Genomic DNA, 26,524 nt, shown 5'->3' on the forward strand with positions numbered 1-26,524 from the left:
TCTTTAACAGTGTTTCATTTCAGTCAAACTACCCCACCTATCTGCTGTTATTTCAGTTTCTACAATGGAGCTTCTTAACAGATAATTACCGCAATAAATTATTACTTCGCCCACAAAACAGTCGTTTGTGTATTAATATCTCAATCTATGCTGCCTTAAGTGTCAACAAGGAATTAAAATACCGAAAAATATATCCAGTCCAATACATTTACTCAAGTACTGTAGCCTACTAAGTACAATTTTAATGTAGCCTTGCGCTTTTCCATTTTATGCTCATTAGTAATTCTACTCCACTAAAATTCAGAGGTAAATATTTAACTTTTACTACACTACATTAACGTAGTAGGCTACCTTAAGTTACTAATACCTACTTAGCTGATATCTAATAATTCGAAAGTACATTTCAAAATGTAGTAGCCTACTTGTAGAAACACGTTTTTATAAAAGAAAAAGTTCATTGAATCACTTCAAAATATATGGGTTTTTATTCATACTTATTGCAAAGAACACTATATTAAGATTTATATTTCGACTAAACATTTAACTTTGTAAGATGATATGTTTTATTTAAAGAAAACATAGTTGCCGCGGCATTAAAACATGAATAGTTCGGAGTCACGTGGCGTTTTTTCTGGGCTCACGTGCCATGGTTCTTAAATTCCGTTCGAGAAGAAGACGTCATATGGTGAGCGCTCAATACGAATCCAGTCAGTGTTCCTAAACTCATCTCAGTCACAAACACACACAAACACACGCAGAGCACCTGTTGTTTGCAGAGAGAGACCTTTTTAACTAGTTTCCAAAACCTGATAAATATATCAACCTTGGTGAGCTCAACTGTTGCTACAATGCCTCGGTAAGTAGCCTACTTGAGTCTGGTTTTTTCATTGTTTTTTACATTTTTTTTACATTTCGCAAGTCAACTTGTTTGTTTAATTTGCTTAAACTTGTGTTTTGTAATGTTTTGGACTTGTATTGATACATACCATACCATATGCTAGCAGTAATATATGCAGTTGACATCATTACTTTCAGATTTCTTGTGGGGGGGGTTGAGTCACCTTATTTTCCACTCAACCAATGTTTCGTGATATAGTTTATCTCCATTTATATTTATTTGTCATGACTGTTGTATTAATAGTGCACTAACATCCATATGTACCTTTTCAGACGAAGAAGGAGGACAGCTCCATCCAGACCTAAACAAAAGGTGTATGCCCCCCCCCCCCCCCCCCCCCACCAACACGTGAGGAGGAAAGTGCCCAAGAAAATGACTTGATCGAGATTCTCGAGTCATTCGGATGCTTTGAGAGCTACGTGGAGCTGAGACACAGGTGAGATGCATATTTATATATTTCTTCATTAAGATGTCATTAATACAGCTTTGAGAGGTAGGCTTATGATTTTAAGGGTACCCGGGGGGGACTTACAAAGTCTGAAAATGCTCTTTGTGTCTTGTTTGCAGAGAGAATGTGGTCCAGAGACTGGAGTCACTGTTCAAAGAGTGGCTCATAGAGATGTGTTGGCAAATGGTAAGACATCTATCTTTATAAAATATTGTTGTTCCAAAAGTAAGCCCTCAAATTATTTTTGAAATGTGTTATTGCTTTGGTAACATCGTTTTTATTTCTTATTGTTATTGTAAAATTTCCCAGACATTGTCCCGCAGAAGGTTTAGTTTATCTTTTATTTTTTTCGAGCGTGTAAAACTAAAGAAAATACAAATGAAACAAGTGATACAGACATGATACAGTACTATACAAATGAATGTAATAACAAAACAAAACATTTAATTAATAATTGAATAATCTGTAGTATCATTGTCTGATATCAATAAAAAATAAAAATAACGGTTGGAGGGAAGCTCGTCCCTTTCGGCTCCCATCACCTGGGGGTCGCCTCGAAAGGCGCTGACATCGACGTCCTCTGTGTGGGACCGGGTTTCCTCCAGAGGAAGGACTTCTTCTCCTCTTTCGTTAGAAAACTGAAGAGGCAGAGAGAGGTCAAAGACATACGGGTACGTCTATAAGACATTCATTAAGACAAGTTACTTTTTTTACCCTGTTGCAAGTTACTGACTGTTGTTGTCTTCAGGTCATTGAAGAGGCATTCGTCCCTGTCGTTAAACTGACCTTTGAAGGAATTGAGGTAATTTGACCTAAGAAGAAATGTTGTCTCTGCAGTCTTCAGTATTCTTCAATCAAAGGTTTGTCAGCATGTGTATTCATCTTTGTTCGTGTGCTCCTGTTACATCCAAGATAGACTTAGTCTTTGCCAGGGTGGCCAGGTACAGAGTCCCACAGGAAATGGACCTGCTCAGAGAGGATTGGCTACAGGGGACGGACATCCACTCTGTGAGGAGTCTGAACGGTAAGCATCACGTTAGAGACCTGCGGGGACATCCTGCAGCATTAGTACCTGACAGCTGAACCCGTCAGGAACGTTTTTGTGATGTATTTTGGTCTGCCTTTTTTACAGTAACTTTTTTGATATTAATATTTCTCTTGTTTGTTTTTTGTAGGCTACAGAGTAACAGAGGAGATCCTCAGGCTCGTGCCGAATGTTCAGAACTTCAGACTCGCTCTGAGGACCATAAAGCTCTGGGCCAAACGTGAGTTGAGATATCTTCTTGTTTGACTAAATTAATCAGAAAATACTAAAACAGCCATAAACCTAATTTACTCAATCTGCAGTGGGTTAGAGCAGATTCGATCATGCCAGTGTTATCATGAGGTAACATTGTGAAGTGGAGGTCTTAATCTGTTCTCTCATCCTTTCTCTTCAGAAAGAAACATATACTCAAGCTCTCTGGGTTTCCTGGGCGGTGTTTCCTGGGCCATTCTGGTAGCCAGAATCTGCCAGGAGTACCCAAACGCCTCAGCCTCCACTCTCGTCAAAAAGTTTTTCAAGGAGTACAACGTGTGGTGAGTTTTCCCATTTCTTCAGTAAATGCCATCTTTCCAATAAAAAATCCACGAAACCATATTTTGTATAAATCTTGTTTTGTGACAGGAAGTGGCCAAACCCCATCATGTTGAGGGAGTTGAAGGATTGTCATTTCAACCTTCCTGTGTGGGATGCAAGGGTAAGGCCACGGCAAAATTTAAACTATAAATATAAAATATGTCAGTTAACTAACAATTAGCCCAAAAGCAACTGAAAGCTGATGTTGTGTTCTTCTGCATTTTCCAGGTTAATCTGGCAGACCGCTCCCACTCTATGCCGATCATCACGCCGGCATACCCAATGCAGAACACTGCTTTCAACGTGACTCCCTCCACCCTGGCCATCATGAAGGAGGAGATCCAGCGCGGTATGTCTCCACTCAGACATCCATCAGATGCTCACAGAGCACAGTCTAAGAGCTGTCCTGTGATTTACAATCAGTTGGTCAGAAATAAGCATTTCAACTTCAATCACTGCACTGTACTTTGATTAGGTTAGCACGATTTAGCAATGTTTAACTCACATCTTTAAGAATATTACAGGAAATCATACGCACAGAGGAGATTCATTTTTAACAAGCTTTCCCTTCCTCTCTCACAGGCCACACTATCACCCGCTGGTCCCAACTCTTTGAGAAGCCCAATTTCCTCAGGAAGTACAAGTATGTAATAATCTGCCCAAATATGAACATGTGTATCAGCATTCAAAACATATACTTTCTTAAATATTGACATCTCCACCAAGTTTATTAGTCATTCTTAGCTCTTATATTTTATACATTTTTGTATCTGTCTTGATGCTTTTTCTAATAGTATAATTATGCTTTCAAAGAAGGCAGATCTTTATATCTGATGTTTTGTCACGTTGTGTTTTTTCTTAATGAAGATGGAACAGTGTTAAAATTCACACTGCATAAAATACTGCTCTGCTTATTTTCATCTGAATGATGTATTTGTTTTCACACGTTGTGCTTTATAGTGCGTGAATTGGTATTTGAGTTTATATTAATGTGAGCTACTTAAGGCAGACTCTTTATATATTGCATACCGTAACTGATGGATTTGTTGTTTATAACTGACTCTCTTTTGACCTAAACCCAAACTCTTCAATGACTTCTGTAAATGAACGTGCAAATGTTTGTAATTTGCAGTTTTTTCTTTGTAATGTGCGACTGCTTTCAATTTGTACTTGATTTGAATTGTTGAATCCCACTTTCTTAATGAGGGTGTATTTGTGGTTTTGTTGTTTACTGTTATTAACTGAACATTTAGACAGAATGTTGTTAGTAGAAGTAGTAAAGTAGGTTTAAGAATTAGATCATGTGTTTCTTTGCGTGGATAATAGTTTTAACCTATAAGAAATATTAGACCTTTATTTAATAGTTGAATGCTGATTGTTTTATGTGCAGACCAGGTTGTGCTGTTTGTTGTTATTCATTCAAAATGTGGACCAAAGCTGATTTAAGAAGCTGTTAACGTGTTCGGTCTGACATGGATTAGTTGTTCCTGGAGTTCCTTATTTTACTGCATTTGTAATATTGTCCAGTTTAAATAAAGCTACTTGTGTTTTGATCCGTCTTGTTTTATTTGGACAAATTTGGACCTTTCCTTCTAGGTTTTCCTCTACAATCAGAGTTGTTTTTAATTACCACTTACTTAATAATTGGTAACATAAACACAAGTTTTGAAGTTGATTACTCAAAAGATTAAGTTGTTCCGACTAGTTTTACCACATGATTTAAAAGGGTTTTTAAGTTGTATGTACTTAATTGCTCTCATTCGGGATACAAGTTGTTAAGTTGATTACTCCAAACATTAAGTTATTCCAACTTATTTTACCGTATGATTTAAAAGGAATTTTAAGTTGTATGTACTTAATTACCATCATTGTGAACACACGTTTTTAAGTTGACAAACATTTATAAATGAAGTTGATCCAAATATATTGTATTCAATAGTTTTTTTTCTTAGCTTTTTCATGTTTTTGCCTTTTAAAGAAAGAAATTAATTGATTCCACAACAAAAGTATTGGGCAATTCACTTTTTATTTTGAACAGCAGTTGTTTATTTCAATACATGATGTTTCAATCAGGAAAGAATTCATTTAGTTTGAACATTTATTGACACATGCCATATGATAAGGTGAACACCTGAAATCACAGCTGACTGCAGAAAAGAGGAGAACCATTTTATAGTTTGGCTGCAGCACGTTGATTGGCTGCTGGAGAATGAGGTGAAATGTAATAGGTTAAAGAGAACGCCTGTGATGAGCTGATTACATGCAGCTGCGGAGTGAATGTATATAAACCCAGTCTTCCTGAAAGAACTTGCGCTGAGCTTCATTTCAATCTTGAAAAAAAAAGATAAATAACACATTTAAATTGCCCCACAAATAATAAAAACACATTAGCCATATTACCATGGGAAATGGGGACACAGCAAATAAATGCTGCCATCACAACGAACTTAGAGGCCTTTGCATATTTAAAACCAGTGCCAAATATATAAAATCTGTAAAGTTTTTGTAAAACTACAGAAACAAACTCTCAATGGCCCCAATCTGCAGATCACACACATCAATTTAACAAAATATGTAACAAAGATGTTTACACTGCCGACAGTCATTATTTCAAACAGTATGAACACATTTAACGCAGAATGCTTGCTCATTCATTTTTTTCCCTCGACCACGATGGTTGCCATCGTATGGTCAGATCCTGGGGTGGACCGGTCACTGATGAAGGCGATATTCATGTCCTTTTGAAGCACATTAAATAATAGGTTAGCGCATAAGAGATAATGAATTAGGTAATTGCATACTTTTTAAACTGTCACTCTTAGCGAATTCAGAGCCATTATTACCAGCTGCTAAAGCAACGCTGGTATTGTTTTCATCTATTGAGTCTGCATGTGTGTGTCATCATGGCAATGTGGTCCTGAAGACACACAGAGGTGGTTTCGAGTACTTTGCCTAGTGTTTTAATGCGTGTGGATAGATTTTGTCAATCACAACCGTGCAAGTTTTAGTGTATCTTCTCTTCTTTTTTGCAGGTTCCATACAATATTTGAACTGGTTAAGTGCAGAGCAGAAGCCACTTTTCAAATTTTACACAATCCTTTTCCCATGCTATTGAAGATATTATTGATTGGGGCGTGGCCTAAAGTGCAATATGCTTCAAAATGTAACTGACAGAGAGCAGTGCTTTTGTCCTGTGTTTTTACACTGTGCCCATGGATTTTATTTTATTTCAAGATTTTGAAAAGGTCCTCTTCCTTTTCTCCAAGGCACACGACAAGGCAGCGGATGGCTATAGTTCTCTGCGTACTTCAATTTTATTGTGCTATTTTTGAAAAAAGGAAAAAAAGAGAAGTTACCTAAATTAATATATTCCTAATGGGTGACTGCCAGCAACTTGCATTTCAATGACAACTCTAAATAACGATCCTACCTCAAGAAGCATGTCCTTGATCTGCTTCACCGAGATTCATTTTTAATAAAAAGCGATATCACAATAGTAACCAAAGTATTTGTACTCTCACAGTAGCCTCTACTACTTTGTATCCTCTTATATAGCTATTCACAGTCCAAAGGCTGCTAATTTTGGTCAAACAGCAATTTGCCTATACAGTGCAACTACAAGGCTATCTACTGTATTTGAATGACAAAAGATGACACTCACATTAAAATGTCCTTTGTATATTTATATTTGTCTTAACTGTCGGAACTTGTCCAGGCATGTTAAGTGGTAGTGGACTTGAAATCCTTAACTTAAGGTGTAGAACAATTAAGTTATCAAGCCAATTGCATTACTTACTACAACTTGAATTTTGTTTTAAGTCAATTAATGCAGAAATCAGAGTTCAGATTACACACAAAATTAAGTTGATGTAATTACCAACATTATTACGTCAACAAAACTTATAAATTAATGTTTGCAACTTAAAATGTTTATCTAAATCAATTAACTCACAGTTTTATCTTGCAAGCATGCATTTAATTAAGTGGAGGTGAAATCTCGCCTGAATTCGTTTTTAGAGTGCAGCTTTAATAAGAAGTGAGCAGTTGTGCTGTTGAGATTTAACATTAATGACAAATTCAACACAGTACCACTTCACTTTCTAAAGCAGTGGTCACCAACCTTTTTAAGCCCAAGATCACCGACCTCGGCCTAGGTGAAAGGCGAGATCTACCTATTGCAGAATTGAGTGAAAAAGACGGCCCAGACAATGCTTCCAATTTGAGGCCTTTTATATAGGCTAATTGCATCTGAATTACTGTTACAATGAAGGCTCCATAATCAGTTCACGGCATATAGGCAGGGGTAAAGTGCTATTGGGGGGCGGACCTCACCTCCTCTAGGGGGGTCCGGGGGGATGCTCCCCCGGGAAGATTTTTTTTTAAATATTGAAGTTGAAAGCATCAATCTGGTGCACTTTGAGAGCAACATGAAGAGATTTATGGATACCTCTCTCAACACCCAGATGAAACAGAACTGTAAACAGATTTTCTTTTTCTTTATGGATATTTTATAAATCACTCTCCTTTTTACATTAGGCCTACATTACATTACTTTTAAACTGTATTCTTGTTTTACTGCCATATAGTAGGCTATTTCATACCTGTTTTTCATTTATTCTCTTATTGTTTGTATAACTATAATGATCATATGAAGGTGTGCCGCGGAAATAATCTTTTGAATAATTTGTGACAAAACCGTTCTAAACACTCAGTCCTTTAGCTCACCTGAGCCCCTCAGTCTGACAGGAGAGGACTCTCCTCCAGCTTGTTGTGGAAACAGCTCCTTATGTCCGTTAGTGCAGCTAGCTAACCAGATGCTAACATCACGGTCCCCGCTAGCACCGGTCCCTCTCTCCCACTCTCCCTCTCTATCACACTAAATGCGCTATTGCCACACACACACAGAGCCGAGCTTGAATGACACAAGCACACGTGTATTTCCATGCAATCTCTGATTGGTCTGGTGTCTTGCCTCTGTTGCGTTCACTGAACACGGGAAATTACAGTCCTGCCGTTGTCTCTTGTGTCATGATGAGGTTCACGTCAGCGGCGCCGGATTCATTTCAGAAGTGGGGGGGCCAAAAAGTGTGTGTGTGTGTATGTGAAAGAAATGCTTAATCTACAGTGGTAATCAGTCCGCCAGTGCCTCCGCCAGGGCGGAGTGGTAATCACTCCGCCTCTCTGGCTACAGGAGGTAATGCAATTCATGAAACTTATTTAAAGAAATTCAAGAAATTGACATAAATTATTTATTCAACCGATGAACAATAGTTGTAATACAGTTACGAAAAGGACGAAGAGCCACTCGAACTGGCCTGGCTGGGGCGTAATATTAACTGTATAATAAAATAGGTCTTCCAATTAAACTATTGGTTAATAACACCTAACACAAGCTGTGATGTCATGTAATCAAAATCACATGACTCAAATGTCCAATCACAGGTGAGGGTGGAGGCGGAGCACCCTTCAAACAAATGTCCGACATTAGGCTAAAGCTAAAGAACATTTCCACGTGGCTAAATCTACACAATCTTCCTAGATTTTGCCGAAGTAAACCTCCCTTCGCTCACTGGCAAAGCAGAAGCTCCGGAGCACTTTTTTGAGGTCCAGGCCGTCGGTCAAATCTTTGTGGATGTGGAGGAAGAGAAGGTGATTTAAGCGGCGCTCGGACATTGTTGAACGGAGGAACGTCTTCAACCGACGGAGGCTGGAGAAGCTCCGCTCAGCTGTTGCATTTGACATTGGCACAGTCAAATACAGCCGTAGAAGTTTATCCACTTCACTGAAGAGGGATTGCGTGCCTCGTCCCTGTGCCGCCAGCATGTCGGTGATTGTGGACACCTTTGTCACCTGCATGATGGGTCTTTCAGCGGCGGAACTACTGTTGTGTGCCTGCAAAACTGCTGGAAACAGTGACAACTGGGTGGACAGCCGTTCCATGTCAATATCACCTGTGTACATGTCGACCAGATTTTGGGGGATGTTGATGCTGCCGAAACCAGGGGGACTGTTTACTGCTGTGAGGAGTGCCTGCTCCATACTCATCAGCAGCTGCAAAGTGGGTTGGTTAAACCTGCGAGTCAGCTCAGAAGTGAGCAGGTCAACTACCTCAAAAAACTGGCTCCTGAAGTAGTGCTCTGGATTTTCCCACTGATGAGACGCATCCCCATCATCATAACGGCGTGGAGCGCGCCGCCTTGGAGGAAGAGCCGGGGCCTGGACCAGGTCGCTCATGTTCGTTCTTTGGGCCTCTTCAAAGATGCTGTGGAATGCCTCTGTGGACCTCAGGTTTGTGTAGTGTGTCTGGAGCATCTGCACTGCTGACTTAACTGTCTCTGCTGAGAGGTCTTTGGACTGGAGCACCCGAGCCACCTCTTCCGCAGAAGAAAACAGTGTAAGAAACACTTTCAATCCGAAGAACACACTAAATTGAGTCATCAATGCCTGCAGCCCTGGTGCCTTCTTAATTGCTTCTGTGTTCCCCCCCATTCGGATTATTTCATCCAACGTGTCGTAGACGGCTTCATAATTCGCAAGCAGGGATTTTATTGCACTGCCTCTGGCTGTCCAGCGAGTGGGGCAGAGCGGTGTGAGGCCACTGACAGTAGGAGAGGCAGCAGCTGCAGCATCCCTAATGGTATTAAAGATGGCAAGTCGTTTTGGTGAGTTGTTGATGACCTCATGTATGTCGTGAACTAAACTGAAGGCACCACGTACCATGTTGCACTTTGAAGCAGCTTCCTGGAGTATGAGGTTTAAGCTGTGATTAGTGCAATGCATTGAGATTGCTTTGGGATTGATGTCTTTAAAACGTTTGGCCACACCTGACATTTGTCCCTGTAGAACAGATGCTCCATCGTAGGTTTGCCCTCTCATGATGTCACCAATGTCCAGGCCGCATCTCAGTAACATGTCCTTAATAGTAAGCGTTATTGATAATGCGTCAGTCTTAGGACAGTCATACATTCCTATGAAGTCTTCATGGACAACATAATCAGCTGATACCCATCAAACAGTCAGAGACAATTGTTCATGCCCGGAGCAATCGCGAGTTTCATCCACAATAACTGCATAATGTTCTGCATTGTTTTTAATTTCTGTTAATAAAGTGGTGAGAGATTCCCGATACATTTGGTTTATGAGTTCATTGATTGTCTCGTGTGATGCATATTTCCCGGTGAGCATGAAGCTTCTCAGAGTGGGGTTTTTATCAGCTACGAGTTCTACTAGCCTTTTGAAATTGCTCTCCTTATCCTCATGCCCCCTGATTGCTAGGCCCTGTCGGGTTAGAAACTGCAGACAGCGCAGCTGCTCCATCATCCCATCTCTTCTTTTTTCCTGCTCAATACGCTCCTGTTGGACAAGCTGGATGTTGACTGGTGTTTGACTGAAGAAAGCACACTTTTTTTGAACACACTCTCTGTGAACATTGGACTTTTCGTGGCTGTCCAGGAGGCTTGGGCACTTTTTTACAGTTATTACATCCGGTATTTACAAAACTGTCATCTCCACATTTTGAGAAAGTTACCAGCCGTTTGACAGCAGCAAATCTGCAAATTTCACAGAAGGCCCGTTTAGTGGTTTTACAAAGAATTAGCCACTCTCGGTTTTTGTACCATTCTGCATTAAAGTACCTTTCTCTTTGTCCAAACGATCTAGCGGTCTCCTTTTTTATCAACAATTAGCTGTGCAGCTTTACCCGTCTCGATGTCGCGACAACAAGCCTCCACGCAGTCGGAACCAGCCTGTTTCGGTTCAACGAGGCCTGCGGTTTTGACAGTCTCTGCGGCCGCAGAGCTGCTGCTTTTGGGTTTATCTGGCTGCGCTGGTTCTATAGTTGAAGGTCCAGGCTCCGGAGTTGTGGTGGATGTCAGGGATGTGACATTGAAGTGGTTGAATTTAAGTTTAGTTTGACTGTATTTCATTTTCTTATGCGCTGGTTCTTCTGACATGTTTGCGAGCTAAGTTTATCTTTCTAGGTTAACGGCTGCCACACACAGAACAACGTAACAAATAAACAAATCTCAGCTTTTTTATTGGTTGTAATGTAGGCTACTTGATACATTTGAATGGTGTGACAAAGTCCTCTTTGATTGGATTAAAATATACATATTCTTCCTGTTATGTTTGCCTGCTTTATTTTACCGAGTGCAATATTTGAACTGCTCGCATTGACCCAAAGACACATTTTGAGTTGTATACACTGTTGGAAAGAGGAGATTCCTAGCTTTCTAATGATATCAGGATTGTTATTGTACTCCAAATATTAAGCAAAATGTCACATTATATAATGATTGCCACCGAGTCATAATTTTGAGAAAAAGACGTTCAAAGTTTCCTCTTCTCTGGAATCCATCGATCTGATTGATTATTAGCGGGGCAAATGACCAGAGTAGCTATGGAGGGAAAATATTTTCGTTTGGATTACTTGTCTGGGGTAAACTCGCAAGTGTGTCTGTGTTAAACACACAGACGAGAAACACCGGCTGTTGTTATGCCCTGTGACGTTAAATTACTCCGTTCTCCTCTTGTAATTATGCCGTTACAAGCTTTCAAAGTTGTATTTATCATCTGGATTTGCCGAAACAACTTTAATATTCTGAAAGCCAAGACTTTGTTTATTTGAAATCAGATGAAACTGTCACGGACCCTGCCGTGTTATCTAGATTACTATACGGTTTACATTAATAATTTCAGTGAGAGGGAGGGGGAGGGGAGCTGCTGCTGCTGCTGCGCTGAGGGGGAGCCGAGTGAGAGCGAGGTGCCTGTCTTCTTCCCTTTACAAGCTTCAAAACTGTATTTATCGTTTGTTTTTGGAAATAAAAGTTTCATATTCTGAAAGCCAAGACTTTGCTTATTTAAAATCAAACAAAAAACTCGAACCCCGGAAAATATTTTTTTACACAAATACGTATATTTTTGAATTGATCCATAAAAGTGGGGGGGCCAATGGCCCCTTGGCCCCCCTGCTTCCGGCGCCCCTGGTTCACGTAAAGCACGGTTAATGTATTATATTATTGAGGTGTCTCAAATATACGTCAATCAAGTGGCACCTGCTAACGGGGTGGTGGATGATAGGCTTACATCTAAAAACGTATTTTTCAAACATTATTATTTTAATTTAATTTGTCTTTCTTTTGTTACTTTTTTTTTTAACGGTCCGCGATCTACCAGCACCACACTCGCGATCGACCGGTCGATCGCGATCGACTGGTTGGCGACCACAAAGGGTCAACAGGTTTTACCTTTTAGAAAAAATGGTTACGGTTTATAATGAAGACTAGTAACCTGATTTTAGTGATGTTACTCAATGTGCTGTAGCTTGGCCTGTTTTAAATATCAGAAATACCTTCAACTATGACCGTTGTTCAAACAGGTTTAATATTAAAATGAATATGATTGATGTAGTAAGATGCTGTGATGTGTATTGCAACTAATGTCTCTTATGTTTCAAGGCATTACGTTTTGCTGCATGCTACTTCAGCTACAGAGGAGCAGCATCCTGCATGGTAAGTACACTTTAAGTAAAACTGGAACGGATTTAGGCATTTTTTTCCACAATGAGAATGTTTATTTTTCTCTGAATCAGAAAACAGGTTTAACATTTTATTTCCACCAACTGTAGTGCTCTCTGAAACAGATGTTTTGTTCAATCTGTCAGGGTTGGCCTGGTGGAGTCTAGAATCCGACACCTGGTGGTAAATCTGGAGAGAAATATGTTGGTGACCCGGGCCCACATTAATGTCCAGTCCTACCCTGAACGCAGCACGGGCAACGCCAGGTAAGGACGAGTGGTTTTATGGTTATATTAGTGTTGGTATCTTGCATATTATTCATTTATGGAATATTAAATAACGTAATAGTAATGTTTTACTCTGTCCACTCATTGGTGTGTACTTCTTCCTGTTTCAGAGAGAAAATTAGCACAGGCTGATAATTTCTCTTAAGCAGCAGCCCTTAAGCCAATAATATTCATTTCTATTAACTTGTTATTGTTATTGTTATTGTTGGACTTGTGTTCAATGAACAGGCGGGCCAACACCTGTCAATAGACCTGACTCTTCAGCGCTTCAGTGACATCGGTATGTTTTCTTTTTCTAAACTCAGGAGAAATGTAGCAATGTCTCGTGAACTTATGAATCTTATTTGTATGTTGTGTTGTTGCAGTCCACAGTGTGGCAGGTCGCTGTCAGATGTTCAGAGAGGGGATGAGCACCTCAGCTCGATACATGTCCCAGAAGGACTTCAGCTGGGATCTGCCTCAGGGGCCTGGCAGGAGGGTTATCAGTGAAGACTCGCAGCCCTCAGAAACTTCCAGCAAGAAGTTTAAATCTGACGAGGGGCCGAGCGAGGAAGTGTCTCTCAGCCAATCAAAGAGTGGAGGTCTCAAGAGAGCCCGCACTCCTGAGTCAGAGTCACCGAGCAAGAGGGTCCGAACTGATCAGCTGAGGCCCGCTGAAACCTGAACGAGAAGGAGAGCCCCCCCTCAGCCTCCATTCATTTCATTTTGTAAATAGATGTATATATATATATATGTGTGTAAATAGCTGTATAAATGTACAACATGGAAATTAAATATTTATTTGCAAAGTACACCTGAACCAAAACTAGAGGTATTCTATTCCCTTTTGTGCATTTGATGACATCGTATCGTAGTTTTGGTGTGATTCAACAACAATTTTCACTGCCACCCCACCATTACATGAAATTAAACTAATTCCCTGACAGTCTTCATGAATTACAAATCACAAATTGATGCAGAACAACTTAAAACATACACTCCACTACAAAGGACCACAACACGTCTAAAGAGATATAACATGATCATAGACTGACCCAAAGGTACTGTGAACACACAAAGAACTAGATGCAAAACAGCCACAATTTTCCATTTTATGCTACTCCACTACAATTCAGAGGTAAATCGTGTACTTTTACTCCACTACATTTATTTAATACTGTAAGTTACTTTTCAGATTTAAATGAATGATGTGAAATATAATAAAGTCTTAAATCAGACTTTAGTTCCACCTGGAGTAAATTCACAAGCTACCCTGCAGTATACAAAGTCATTCAAACTAGCTGCACCTTTACCAGCTTTGAGCTTTGAGCTTTCAATCAGTATAAAACATATCATATATATTATTCTGAAATGGACCAATCTGCACAATGACTACTTTTACTTTTGCGACCTTTAAGTGTATTTTGATTCTAAAACTGTTCTACTTTCTACATTTTGAATATAGGACTTTCTTGTAATAGAGTATTCCTACATTCTGGTACTTCTACTTTTACTGAAGTACAATATCTGAGTACTTGTCCTTCCTCTGCAAATAATATATGATTATAGAGGGATGCACAAATGGTCATTGTGTGGGCTTTTAAGGGTAGTTCTGAGTAATGCACAATATAGCCTACTGCTGTGGTTTTTCACCCTTCTAAAGATGAGTACAATTATTTTTCTAAGGTTCTCTATTGCTAGCAGAGAGCCATTATTGTGTGTAATGTAAGGTGGCTGCTGTGTTGCTATGCCCACTTAAAGTCAGTGCTATGATACTTTTAAATTCCTAATATCAGACCGGCTACGTTTCCCCATTAGACTTCATGAAATGTCGAAACATTTCTAGGAACCAGTGCTGGCCATTAAATAGGAGGAATAAGATTAAGATTAATAATACAACATATTTTAATGTATCATTGTGAGTTAAGATAAACTCTGTTGATGTATTTTTCAAGATACAGAATATAAAGAAGCACAAAAAAAGCTCCTTATATGAACCATAAAATATCAATTATAAAGCACTTATTATAGTCCAATAATATAACATAAAAAAAGAGCATTGTTAACTTGAGCTCTTTTAGTTTGGTATATATACCTTCTAACTTAGTATATTTTGATGCTGATACTTTTTTAGTAAAGTAACATTTTAAATGCAGAACTTGTACTTCTAATGGTGTATTTCTACACTGTAGTAATACTGCTTTTATTTAAATATCTAAGGTCTTTATCCACCTCTGCTCAGGTCTAGACAGCAATTAACAGCGCAGGACAGGAGGGACACAGCCGACACAGGGCAGGACAGAAAACGTTGCAGAGGCATTGGCCGCCTTATGATAGAACACCTTCATTACACAGGACAAGACACTTAATTACACCTTCTCACTAAATCACACCTTTTCTAACTTATCACCAAGTCAGGAACCCGTCAAATACATTGTGAAGGGTTTGTGGCCCTAAAGAGAACATCGGATCACAGCAGTGATTTCAGCTAGATACTTTCCTAACTATGACAACAAAAGGATAATGCTGTCATGCTGATTCTTTTATTATTGTTTTAGCAGGTGAAGTTTTAAGAATATATACAAGATCCTAGCGGCTTTCATTTGACCATTTGCACTAAGCGTGTTGGACAGTTGAAGCCAATACAAAGGCTATTTGTTTAGCAGGTATTTGGTCATAAATGTGAGCCGAATGAAATGTCAGGGGATCACCAGTTATAAGGGTTTATCCTCTGAAGACCATGAATATCTGTCCTAGATTTCAACGCAATCCATACAGTTGCTGTTCGTCAGTCTGTGTTGAACCCAGACGGGCACTGCCACGGAGCCACAAAGGTGATATCATATTGGTGGTGAGGATGCATGTGATGACACAAAAGCAAGGAGAAACCGATAAATGTGATTGGCATGCTTTGCAGGCCGCTCATTGATCGCTGGCAGCAGAAGAATTCCCAGCTGAGTCTCTGGGCTAATCACACTCTTCCCTCCACATCTTCTACAGACTGTGTGCTGCGGCAGAGGCCGCTGTTCTTGGCACCACCTCGCTAACAAACAGCTGCACTTTCTGAAGGGCAGGACTTTTGTCTCTGCAGGAGGAAGCATATGTTCATAAACACATAAAGACTCACACTTTCATACACAACAAGAATGAACGCCAACAAACTGTTTGGGGGGGGAAAACAGCTCTGATGGCAGATTAAACCACATTTAAATTGTGTGTGGAATTAAATATTAATTACAAGGCAGAATTAAATTGTAATTTTAAGCATAGTTCCGCAGACACCCGTGCAAGTGTCATAAAATCTGTTATTATCTTTCTAGTAGCAATTGCAATGTAGCAAATAATACATGTCCTTTGCGATACAATACATTTACGGCTGTGGACAACAGTCTTGTGTACTGTGTTAGTGTTACAGTTCCTTGTAGCGGGAGGCCTTGCAGCTTAAACTAAGCAATGGAGAGAAGTGCACTAAAGACAGCAGTGTACTGTAGGCAGAGAAGAAAAATGAAAAGCATGTGAAACTTGCCAAATACAATGTCAATGTTGGCTGTTGCAGGTAAAACTTTAAGGTCACCTGCCACTATGACGGATTTTTGTTATATTAAAAAATACAATTAAATTAACAACATTTAAATAAGTCAGAAATAAAGTTGATTTGTTACATATTTCTGGTTGCATTGACAATTCAAGAGCACAATAGTTAATGAAAAAACTGAATGTAGGAGAGAAGCTGCTCCTGAACAGCTGTCCAATGTAAGCATCACATAAAAAAACTGTACAATAAGTGTCTTAACTGATGAGAGTGCTGAATCAAATATTTAACAGGCTATTAAAATATGTGGTTTGTAGTAATGTGATGCCCATTAAAAAGCCACACCGCTCTATTAGTTCACTGATAAGTTTCCTGAGCTCTGACGCTGTCCGTGGTCCTGAGCGCTGCACCATTAACTCCGCACCACCGGGGGTCAGTAGGGGGCTTGGCACTGACAACAGGAGCTATATATTGGAGCTATATATATCTCTTTATATTATTTAATAGTTTAACATTTATTTTCTTGCTGTTTATAGTGTTTATTATTATTATCATTTATTTATATGTATTCTTAGCAGTGTTTGGCAACTTACTTAAAAAAAGTAACTAGTAATAGTTATAGTTACTGCTCTCAAAAGTAACTAGTTACTTTATTAGTTACTAAATTGTAAAAGTAACTAGTAACACGTTACTTTACTTTAAAAATAATAACAATACAAATACAAGTTTTGGTGTTGTTCTGTGGCAGAGTAAGAGAAAAGACAACTCCCCATCATTGTAGCAATATCATTATGAAATGTAGTGGAACAATAAAACACAAAAGATATGTTTAGACATTTTGACAGTACAGTAATTTTGATTATTGCAGCCTCAACAATCAAGTGGACAATGCTTTCTGTCCTGCACACAGTTTACATTTGACCGTAATATTTTTTGCGTCCTTTATCCCCACAAATTGAAAATAGTGGTTAAATCTCCAAGTTGTTAATGCGCTGCTGCTCTCGCTGATACTTGCATCTGCCATTGTGTGTGTGTGTGCTGGTGGTGGGCGTTGCCGTGTTTGTGTTAGCAAGTGTTTGTAAGTCTGTGTATTTTCCCCATAAGGCAAGACCCGCCCAACTCTGTCTCTGATTGGCTTACCCTGAAATGTTACCCCGCGTTAACCAATCACTCCTCTCTGGTCACTTTCACTTTTCCATGGTACTGTGAGAGGACATCGCTGTATTCGCCTGTAAGTTACATCCGCAGGGAGATTCGGTTCGGTCACATAATGTAACGCAGTAACGCACCCATTTAAATCACAGTAACTATAACGGCGTTACTGAATGGGAATAGCCAGGTAACTAGTAACGTTATTAGTTACCGCAAAAGGTAGTTGCGTTACAGTAACGCGTTAGTTTGTAACGCGTTAGTCCCAACACTGATTCTTAGTTAGCGTCATAAGTTAAAATAGTTTCTATGCTTTTATTTTGAAGGCATGTTTTGGGCACTGGGTGATTAGAGCACCTGGTGTAATTGTATATATTGGAGACAGGTGGGTGGTGGGAGCCAGAGCACTAGTAGGCAAACGTTTTTTTACTTTGTATCGGCCAAAATCATATAACTAAAACAGATAATCAACTTAAAATAATACAGCCGCTGAGGCACTAGATCGCGGATCTTACGCAGGTGTTACAACCTGCCTTAAGGCTGGAACAAATAGGGAGGCCACACAGAGTTAAATGCCAAATATATGTTTATTTAACATGTTAACAAAAAACACCTCTGAGGAATAGTGTAAGTAAGAATCAGACTGTCAGTAGTGTCAGCAGTGTGTGGGTGTGTGGAAGGGTGTTGTAGCATGTTGGAGGGTGCATCAAACCTAACACAGGCTGTAGACTGAGGTTCCTGCAGCATGCCAGAATCAGAGAGTGATCCTTGCAGCTGGGCAACCTTTATACCTTCTTGTGGCTCCGCCTCTAGATGGGCGGGCACAAACAGGACGACACTCCCAGTACCTGCCAGAGGACAGCAAGGCAGGGAGCACAGCCAGGCAGAAGGGGGGAGGGGTCGTCACACCCCCTCCCTTAAAATGGAGGACCCACTAGGATCCTCCAACCTGGGGCACAAAAACACAGACACAAAACACAATAAACAAAACAAGGTTAATCTTGAAATGTTCATACAACCTAAAAGCACATCTGTAGCATCGAGCTCAACCCCTCAGCAACTTTGGTACCTGGAAGCATTTTAAGAGAGGGCAAACAGAAAAAACAGACATCCCTGCAGGGAGAAAAACACTAGTTAACCTAGGAGGTTATAGCCCTGGACATGGCATCAGCCACTGTATTATCCACACCTTTGACATGCTTGATGTCCAGATGAAAAGGCTGTAGGAAGAGACACATAAGGCGTTGATTTGGATTCTGGAGCGAGTGCAGAAAGGTTAGGGGGTTATGATCTGTATAGACCACCAGGGGCCCAACTCCACTCCCAACATACACCTCAAAATGTTGTAACGCCCAGATGAGTGCCAGTGCCTCCTTTTCAATGATCGAATAGTTTAATTGATGAGAGTTACATTTCTTAGAGAAGAAACTCACCGGGCATTCGGAGCCCCTCTCATCAACCTGCGCGAGTACAGCCCCAGCTCCAACCTTACTAGCATCCACATGAAGAATGAAGGGCTGGTCCATCTGGGGAGCTGCTAGGACAGGAGCAGAGCACAACACAGTTTTCGCAGCCTCTAAAGCCTGTTGACACCGAGGAGACCATTCAAACTTGACCTCAGGGCTGAGAAGAGAGGTGAGGGGCGCAACCACCGTAGAGAAATTCTGACAGAACCCACGATAGTACCCCACCATGCCCAGGAAACGAGAGAGTTCTTTTCTGGTTGTTGAAACAGGGAACCGGTCAATTGCCAGCACCTTAGCCCTCACTGGCTTAACCTGTCCTTGGCCAACTACTTTACCCAGGTAGGTGACCGTTGCCTTAGCAAACTCACACTTTGCCAAGTTAACGGTCAGACAAGCCCAGGCAAGACGTTCAAACAGCGCGTGAATGTGTTGGAGATGTTCCTCCCAAGTGTCACTGTATACAACAACATCATCCAGATACACAGCGCAGCCAGCAAGACCTGACACCACCTGGTTCATCAGGCGTTGGAACGTGGTCGGGGCATTTCGTAACCCAAATGGCATTAATGTGTATGAGTACAGCCCACTGGACGTAATAAATGAGGCGATCTTCCTAGCTCTTGCAGTTAACGGGACCTGCCAGTAACCCTTTAGCAGGTCAAATTTACTGACAAACTTAGCAGAACCGACCTGGTCCACACAGTCCTCCATGCGAGGGAGTGGAAACGAGTCAGGTTTGGTCACTAAGTTCACCTTGCGGAGATCAGTACATGGCCTAAATGTACCATCTGGTTTCGTAACCAGCAAACAAGGAGAAGACAAACTAGAAGCACACGGCTCAGCGATGTTATTCTCAAGCATATACCTTACTTCTGCCTCTAAATGCTCTCGTTTGTCCGGAGACATACGGTAAAAACGCTGTCGTACCGGTTTAGCATTACCCACCTCAATATCGTGTTCTATAAGGTGGGTGCGAGAGGGAGTGTCTCAAAACAGGCAGGGATAGTTTTGAACTAGATCGACCAACTCTGTGCGCCGCGGTTTGGTTAAAGGACCCAGCATTCCACCTAGATTAGCCAGTGACTCCGAATTCTTAAGCCGTCCTCTCAACAGACCATCATCTGGGGAATACTCTTCTTCAACCTTAACCCCTGTCCCCACATCCAGAGATGGTGATGGGTGACCCACTGTCACCACTGCAGCATCTGAGGAAACAGAACAAACCACACCTGGCACAGGTTTACGGGCAAAATACGGTTTTAGCAAGTTTATATGGCAAAACTGCACCGACTTCTTCCGGTCAGGGGTCGCTATCAAATAGTTGAGGTCTGACAACTTCTTTGACACTGTATAAGGGCCAGAGAACTTGGCCTGAAACGGGGAGCCAACTACAGGCAGCAGTGCTAAAACCTGATCCCCAGGACTCAACTCACAACGTTCTGCACGTCCATCATAGAGGCTTTTCATTTTAGTTTGAGCAGACTGTAGCTTTTCTCTTGCCATTTGATTAGCCCGATACAAGCGGTGTTTGAAACCATTGACATAGTCTATTAAACTTCACGGGGCCTCCTTGGCTTGCCAATCCTCGTGTAGGGTGGCCAACGGGCCCCTTACATTGTGCCCAAATACCAGGTCATTAGGGCTAAAACCCAAACTCTCCTGCAAAACCTCCCTTGCCGCCAGCATCAACCAGGGTAACCCTTCTTCCCAGTCACGTTCCAACTCCGTACAATATGAACGGAGGAGAGACTTCAAGGATTGGTGGAACCTCTCAAGCGCTCCCTGGCTCTGAGGATGATCGGCACTTGACTGTGAATGTTTGATATTCAACTGCTGTAACACCTCGGCAAACAACTTTGAAGTGAATTTAGTCCCCTGATCTGACTGGATGATCTTTGGGAGACCAAATATAGTTATAAATTGTGTCAGCGCTTTTACAACTGACCTGGTGGTGATATTCCTAAGAGGATAGGCAGCAGGATAACGTGTAGCCTGACACATGACTGTAAGCAAAAAGTTGTTCCCTGCTTTGGAGCGTGGCAATGGTCCAACACAATCTACAATCAGATGCTCAAATGGATTACCAACAACTGGAATTGGATACAGAGGCGCAGGTTTAATGACCTGATTTGGTTTGCCAGTCAACTGACAAGTGTTGCAAGTTTTAATGAAAGCAGCAATGTCTTTCTTCAGAAGTGGCCAGTAAAAACAACGGCCAACCCGATCATATGTTTTCTTCACACCTAAATGACCTGCAATGCCATCATGAGCAGTCTGAAGAACAGTGAGTCTTAACTTACTGGGTAACACAACTTGCACAACTTCCTCACCCACAAAACATTCCCCCTGGGGAACCCACTTTCTCACCAACAAACCATCCTGGAGAAAATAACCACGGGCTGCACTTCTGAATTCCTCATCCGGTAGAACTTGGCTGTACAGAGCCTGAAGGGTGGGATCGTTCTTTTGCTCATTCCCAAGGTTGCTACAAGAAATAGGCAAAGGAAAGGTATGCACAGGAAATACAGATTCTTTTTTCTTATCTTTTGTAAGGTCACAAACATTACAGCTGGCAGCACGTGTTACTGCGCCGGTGGCAGGCATCACAGAAGGGTTTTTTGGGAATTTAGCACCTTCTACCTGGGATATTGGAGACCCAGGCCATACTCGATCACCAGCCAGGTCATTTCCCAAGATGATCTGTAAGCCCCAAATAGGCAGAGAAGGACGCACTCCCATGACCACATCCCCTTGCAGCAGACTGGAGACTAATGTCAGTTTATGCTGTGGAGCAGAGAAGACGGTTAATCCCATCCCCTGGACCTCAACACTGGAACCGGTGTCTGTCTTAGGAGAGAAAGGTAACACAGAACCAACAATAAACGAGTCCAACGCCCCTGAGTCCCATAATATCTTTACCGGTACCTTCTCTTTACTCCCGACCAGTGAAACAAAACCATCAGACACAAAAGCTTTATAACCAGGGTCTATCTCCTCGTGTTCACTGACTTGAGCTTGAATTACCGATTCAGATAAAGAGGACTGAGTGTGTTTCCGCAAAGCCGCAATGACACTTTCCCTTTCCACTGCACGTAGCGATGCCACAGTCCCAGACGCTTTTGCCGACACAGCCCCAGGCCTGGACTTTCTCTTCCACTCAGGACAATCGTTTCTCCAGTGTCCTTTATTAAAACAGTAATTACAAATACGATTGGGGTCAAACTTACCCCGATTCCCACGGTCAATCCTAACTGGAAACTTATCTTTTCCTTCTGAAACACCTTTACTGAAGTGAGCCACCGCACTACTCTCTTTGTATCCCGCATCTCCACGACCACGGCTGTCACCAAAAAACACTTTATGGGTCAGAGTAAACTCATCTGCCAGCTTGGCTGCCTCTGAAACTCTGTTTACTTTCTGCTCATTAATGTAGGTAACAACACGGTCAGGATAGTTACTTTTGAATTGCTCAAGCAAGATAAGCTCCTGCAGATCTTCCAGAGTTTTCACCTGTGATGAAACACACCAACGGTTGAAACTAGTGGTTAAATCACGAGCAAACTCCATGTGTGACTGCTTCTCTTTTCTGAGTAACCTAAAGTGCTGTCGATATGCTTCAGGTACTAACTCAAATGCCCGAAGTACAGCAGCTTTCACCAACTGGTAATTTCTACTGTCTTCAGCAGCCAAGGCAGTGAAAGCCCCCTGGGCCTTTCCAGTGAAGACACACTGAAGCAGAAGGGTGCGCTCAACATCAGACCAGTCTCGTGCCTCTGCTAGACGCTCAAATAACACAAAGAAAATGTCTGGGTCCTTTTCGTTGAACCTCGGAACTATCCTCAAATTAACAGCAACATCAAATGCTTGATTTACAGGAACCTGACCTACAGTCTCTGCAGCTCTCCTGGTCTCAGATGGAAGCTTACCTTCACTCATCAGCTCTAATCTATAGCGCTCCAAGTCTAGTTTTTGTCTAACCTGAACTTGAGCCATCTCCGCTTCCTGAAGACGGGCATTTTGTCTCAACTTTTCTACCTCCACATCACGTTCCAAGTGTAGCATTAGAAGCTCTTTCTGTTCCTTAAATGATAGTCCAACCCCAAGTCCAGACAGGACTGGAACCACACCTGAAACATTACCTGACTCAATTGACTGTTGGGAGGCAGGCCCCAGAAAGACAGACAAAACACTTTTTCCCACTAACTGTGCCTTTATTTCTACCAACAACTCCTCTTTATTCAACTTTTTGGGAAGATCAAGACCGTAATGGTCAGCCACTCTCAAAAGCTGATCTTTTTTATAAGTACCCAACAAATCCTCCTTTGGGGACTCAACAAAATCTTCAATAGAAGCCATTTAACTGTTTACCGACCAAGGCAAGGTTTTTCCAGCAGTAACTGATAGTGAAAGACAGTTTTACATATTGAAACCCCACTCCTCTGGCTAACTACCTTACCAAATGCTTACTGACTCACTCAACCCTAGTCTTCGTGTAGAATTGTGGGAGGATTTTAAGCACAAAAGCCCAGTTAATTCTCAGCAATTGAAAATCACCTAGGCAGTCATGGAGTGCACCCGAGCAAATGCTCTAGCCACTTACTACACAAAAATAACAAACAAAAACAAAAAAAAGGTTCAATGGAGACAGCTTGTGTCTCTCATTGCTTATACCTAACAGGAATAAGCGTTCCAAACATTTGACAGCCTTTAACACAAAACAGCAATACCGGAAAACATAGCTTGCCTTGGACAGAAACACAACATAGAGTAAGATCAACCTGACCTATTTTCCCCTACAGAACTCAGAGTCAACCAACAAGCTGTGTGAACTCTCCCTGACTGAAATAGGTCACCAAGTCCTTTATCCAGCACCGGAAAATATCCCGGACGAGACCCCACTTGTTACAACCTGCCTTAAGGCTGGAACAAATAGGGAGGCCACACAGAGTTAAATGCCAAATATATGTTTATTTAACATGTTAACAAAAAACACCTCTGAGGAATAGTGTAAGTAAGAATCAGACTGTCAGTATCGCCTGCCAGGATCAGAATCAGAATCAGGGAGTGATCCTTGTAGCTGGGCAACCTTTATACCTTCTTGTGGCTCCGCCTCTAGATGGGCGGGCACAAACAGGACGACACTCCCAGTACCTGCCAGAGGACAGCAAGGCAGGGAGCACAGCCAGGCAGAAGGGGTCGTCACACAGGGCAAAGATCCAGGTCCAGACAAGGTTCTTCGTTGTGCATTTTATTCCTATAACAAAATACAATGAACAGGTTTCCTACATCTCTTTCCTTAAGCCTTTCCTATGGCTTTCCCTTGTGTGGCTTGAAACAGGAATGAGTGATTTGTGCCTCCGAGAGCTGCTCACGGTAAGCTTTTTCCGTGGAGATGACAGGGGCATAGGTGGCCAGAGGGAAGTGGATACGGGGGTAGGGCACCAAGTTGGTCTGGAACTCTGTCGGATCAACATTGATGGCACCATCAAAACGAAGGGAGGCAGTGATGGAGGATACCATCTGACTCATTATCCTGTTCATTGTCAATGATATTGGATCATAATAAATGCACAGCGGAGAATCTTGTCTGGAACTGGATTGTAAGTGCAGCCTTTACATGTTGTAATATTTCATGCGTGCCATATTTAGTCTTTTATTTTGAAGTCCAAGCTCACGTCTCGTTATGCTGTTCTCGCGTGAGTTAGAGATCGAGAACATGAGAAGCACCCTCAAAGTAAGATTCACGGATACTTACAGCGCTGTTAGTTTTGTATTCTTATACATATAAGTTGTGAAGAGAACTGAAGAATACTTCCCTCTGTTTTCAGAGCATGCAGCCCAACGAGGTATGTTGTTGTGCTTGTATTACTTTTATGTTTATTACCTTGCTAGTCATCTCACATGCTGTGCATGTTATTGTGTGCCTAACACAAAACTATGTTTGTCATTTATACTGTTTGTTTGTGTAGTTTTCACTGTGGATTCGGAGGAAAAACCCGTTATGAGAAAGCCACTTATGTCTGCCTGTGCTTCGAGGGAATTACATGGATCATTGCCCCTTGCGTAAGATCTGCTAACTAGTGCCTCAGCGGCTGTATTATTTAAGTTAATTATCCGTTTTATTTCTATATGATTGTGGCCGCTACAAAGTAAAAACCCGTGCCGTGAAAGCGGACTTGTTTTTTGAAGTTCTTTTTTGTGGATTTTTGGATTGCCCGCGTTTGAAGTGGAGTATTGGATTTCACTTTAAAAGACACACCGGGCCCTGGACGGACTTCAACAACGGCACAGGAACATGGGCGGTATGTGAACATTTTCTCCAGTGGCTGTATAGGAAAACGGCCTCACTATTGGAGTGCTGGAGTAATTGTTTCGCCGCATATGAATGAACAGTGGGACAAGTTTAAAGAATAGTCGGACCGTGGGAACAGATCCACACAGTGATTACGCACTCTGACGCGCAGGCATGCGCATGCATCAGCGTTTTCTCCTGTGGATTAAAATAATTTATTTGGATATTTAAATAACGCCAATCAAAGAAAAATTATGCAAGACGCTACATCACAGGCCAGAAGTGGATCTTCTGACGAGGTAAATCCTAAGGACATTGCACCACACATGTTATGTTTAAAGGACAATAATTCCAGACCACAGAAAGTATTCAGATTATCATACAGATCATCTGCAATAATCAAAGCTGAAGCTGATTTAGCAGTCCTTAAAGAACGCATGGCTGCATTGAAGAGGAAGCATGCATTGGAAGCCCAAGAGGAGGAGCTTAGAAAAGAAAAGACAAAACTTGTCTGCACTCAATGCCAAAATTGAGATACTGAAAATCCACTTGAGGCGTGGATCGGAAGGATCTGTGGAAAAATGGTAACAAAAAGAAATCTGAAAAGATAAAGTTTCCTTCTGCCCCAAACTACAACTGTTTTTCTCTCCAACACAACCATCACTCACAGGATACATGTTCAAGCTTCAATATGAAATAGAAAATGAGGAAATAAATGTCATAAAGGTGGATGGATCTAGTTTTGTTTGCCCTGCTGGTCACATAATCAAAGACTATTGGAGATATTTGAAGTGCAGTGTGTGTGTCACCAGAAGCAACTGTCAGCCCTTCACATTGAAGATGAGGATACACGCACATCCTTCAACAAAGCACATGTTTCACCTGGACAGTCAGAGACAAGTGTTCATACTGGGGCCGGTGGACAGGGCAAATGATTCAGCTCTGGCTGGCCTGTTGTAGTAACCTCCCACCTTGCAGTGGAACAAAAAGAGAAGATGCTCATCAAACTTCACATTCATCATGATTCAAAAGAAAAAACATCAACAGTGCAATGGGAAAAGCACACAGAGAGTGAGGAGCAGGGAAGAAACCACAAAGAGGAGACCAGCTCCAAGACATCAGAGTCAACAAAGTCATAAACATCAGACCGAAACACAGCTTGAAGAAATGCTTTCCAACCTCAAGATAGATAGTGTGAACAGTGATGGAGACACGGAGGAGCCTCCTTATGAAGAGGATTTGAATGACGGAGCGAGTGGAAAAAGCTCAGAAAATAATTTCCAACAGGTGATATGTTCTTCATTGCAAATACAAGTGGACCCTGGATGAAGGGAAGGACG

At 41.4% G+C, this 26,524-nt stretch overlaps 1 protein-coding gene across 1 annotated transcript; it reads left to right on the top strand.

Moving 5' to 3' along the window:
- The first annotated feature begins 1,236 nt into the window (after positions 1 to 1,236).
- Positions 1,237 to 4,483, top strand: LOC307019624 (poly(A) polymerase type 3-like). Its single transcript, XM_079650621.1, has 11 exons — positions 1,237 to 1,334; positions 1,466 to 1,532; positions 1,865 to 2,017; positions 2,095 to 2,148; positions 2,259 to 2,370; positions 2,522 to 2,611; positions 2,786 to 2,924; positions 3,013 to 3,085; positions 3,193 to 3,313; positions 3,547 to 3,607; positions 3,832 to 4,483. Exons 2-11 carry the CDS (start codon positions 1,518 to 1,520, stop codon positions 3,860 to 3,862), a joined length of 849 nt encoding a protein of 282 aa, XP_079506747.1. The 5' UTR covers positions 1,237 to 1,334; positions 1,466 to 1,517; the 3' UTR covers positions 3,863 to 4,483.
- Positions 4,484 to 26,524: the final 22,041 nt, after the last annotated feature.

Source organism: Notothenia rossii, assembly GCF_949606895.1.
Source record: "Notothenia rossii genome assembly, chromosome: 9".
Classification (NCBI taxonomy): Eukaryota; Metazoa; Chordata; class Actinopteri; order Perciformes; family Nototheniidae; genus Notothenia; species Notothenia rossii.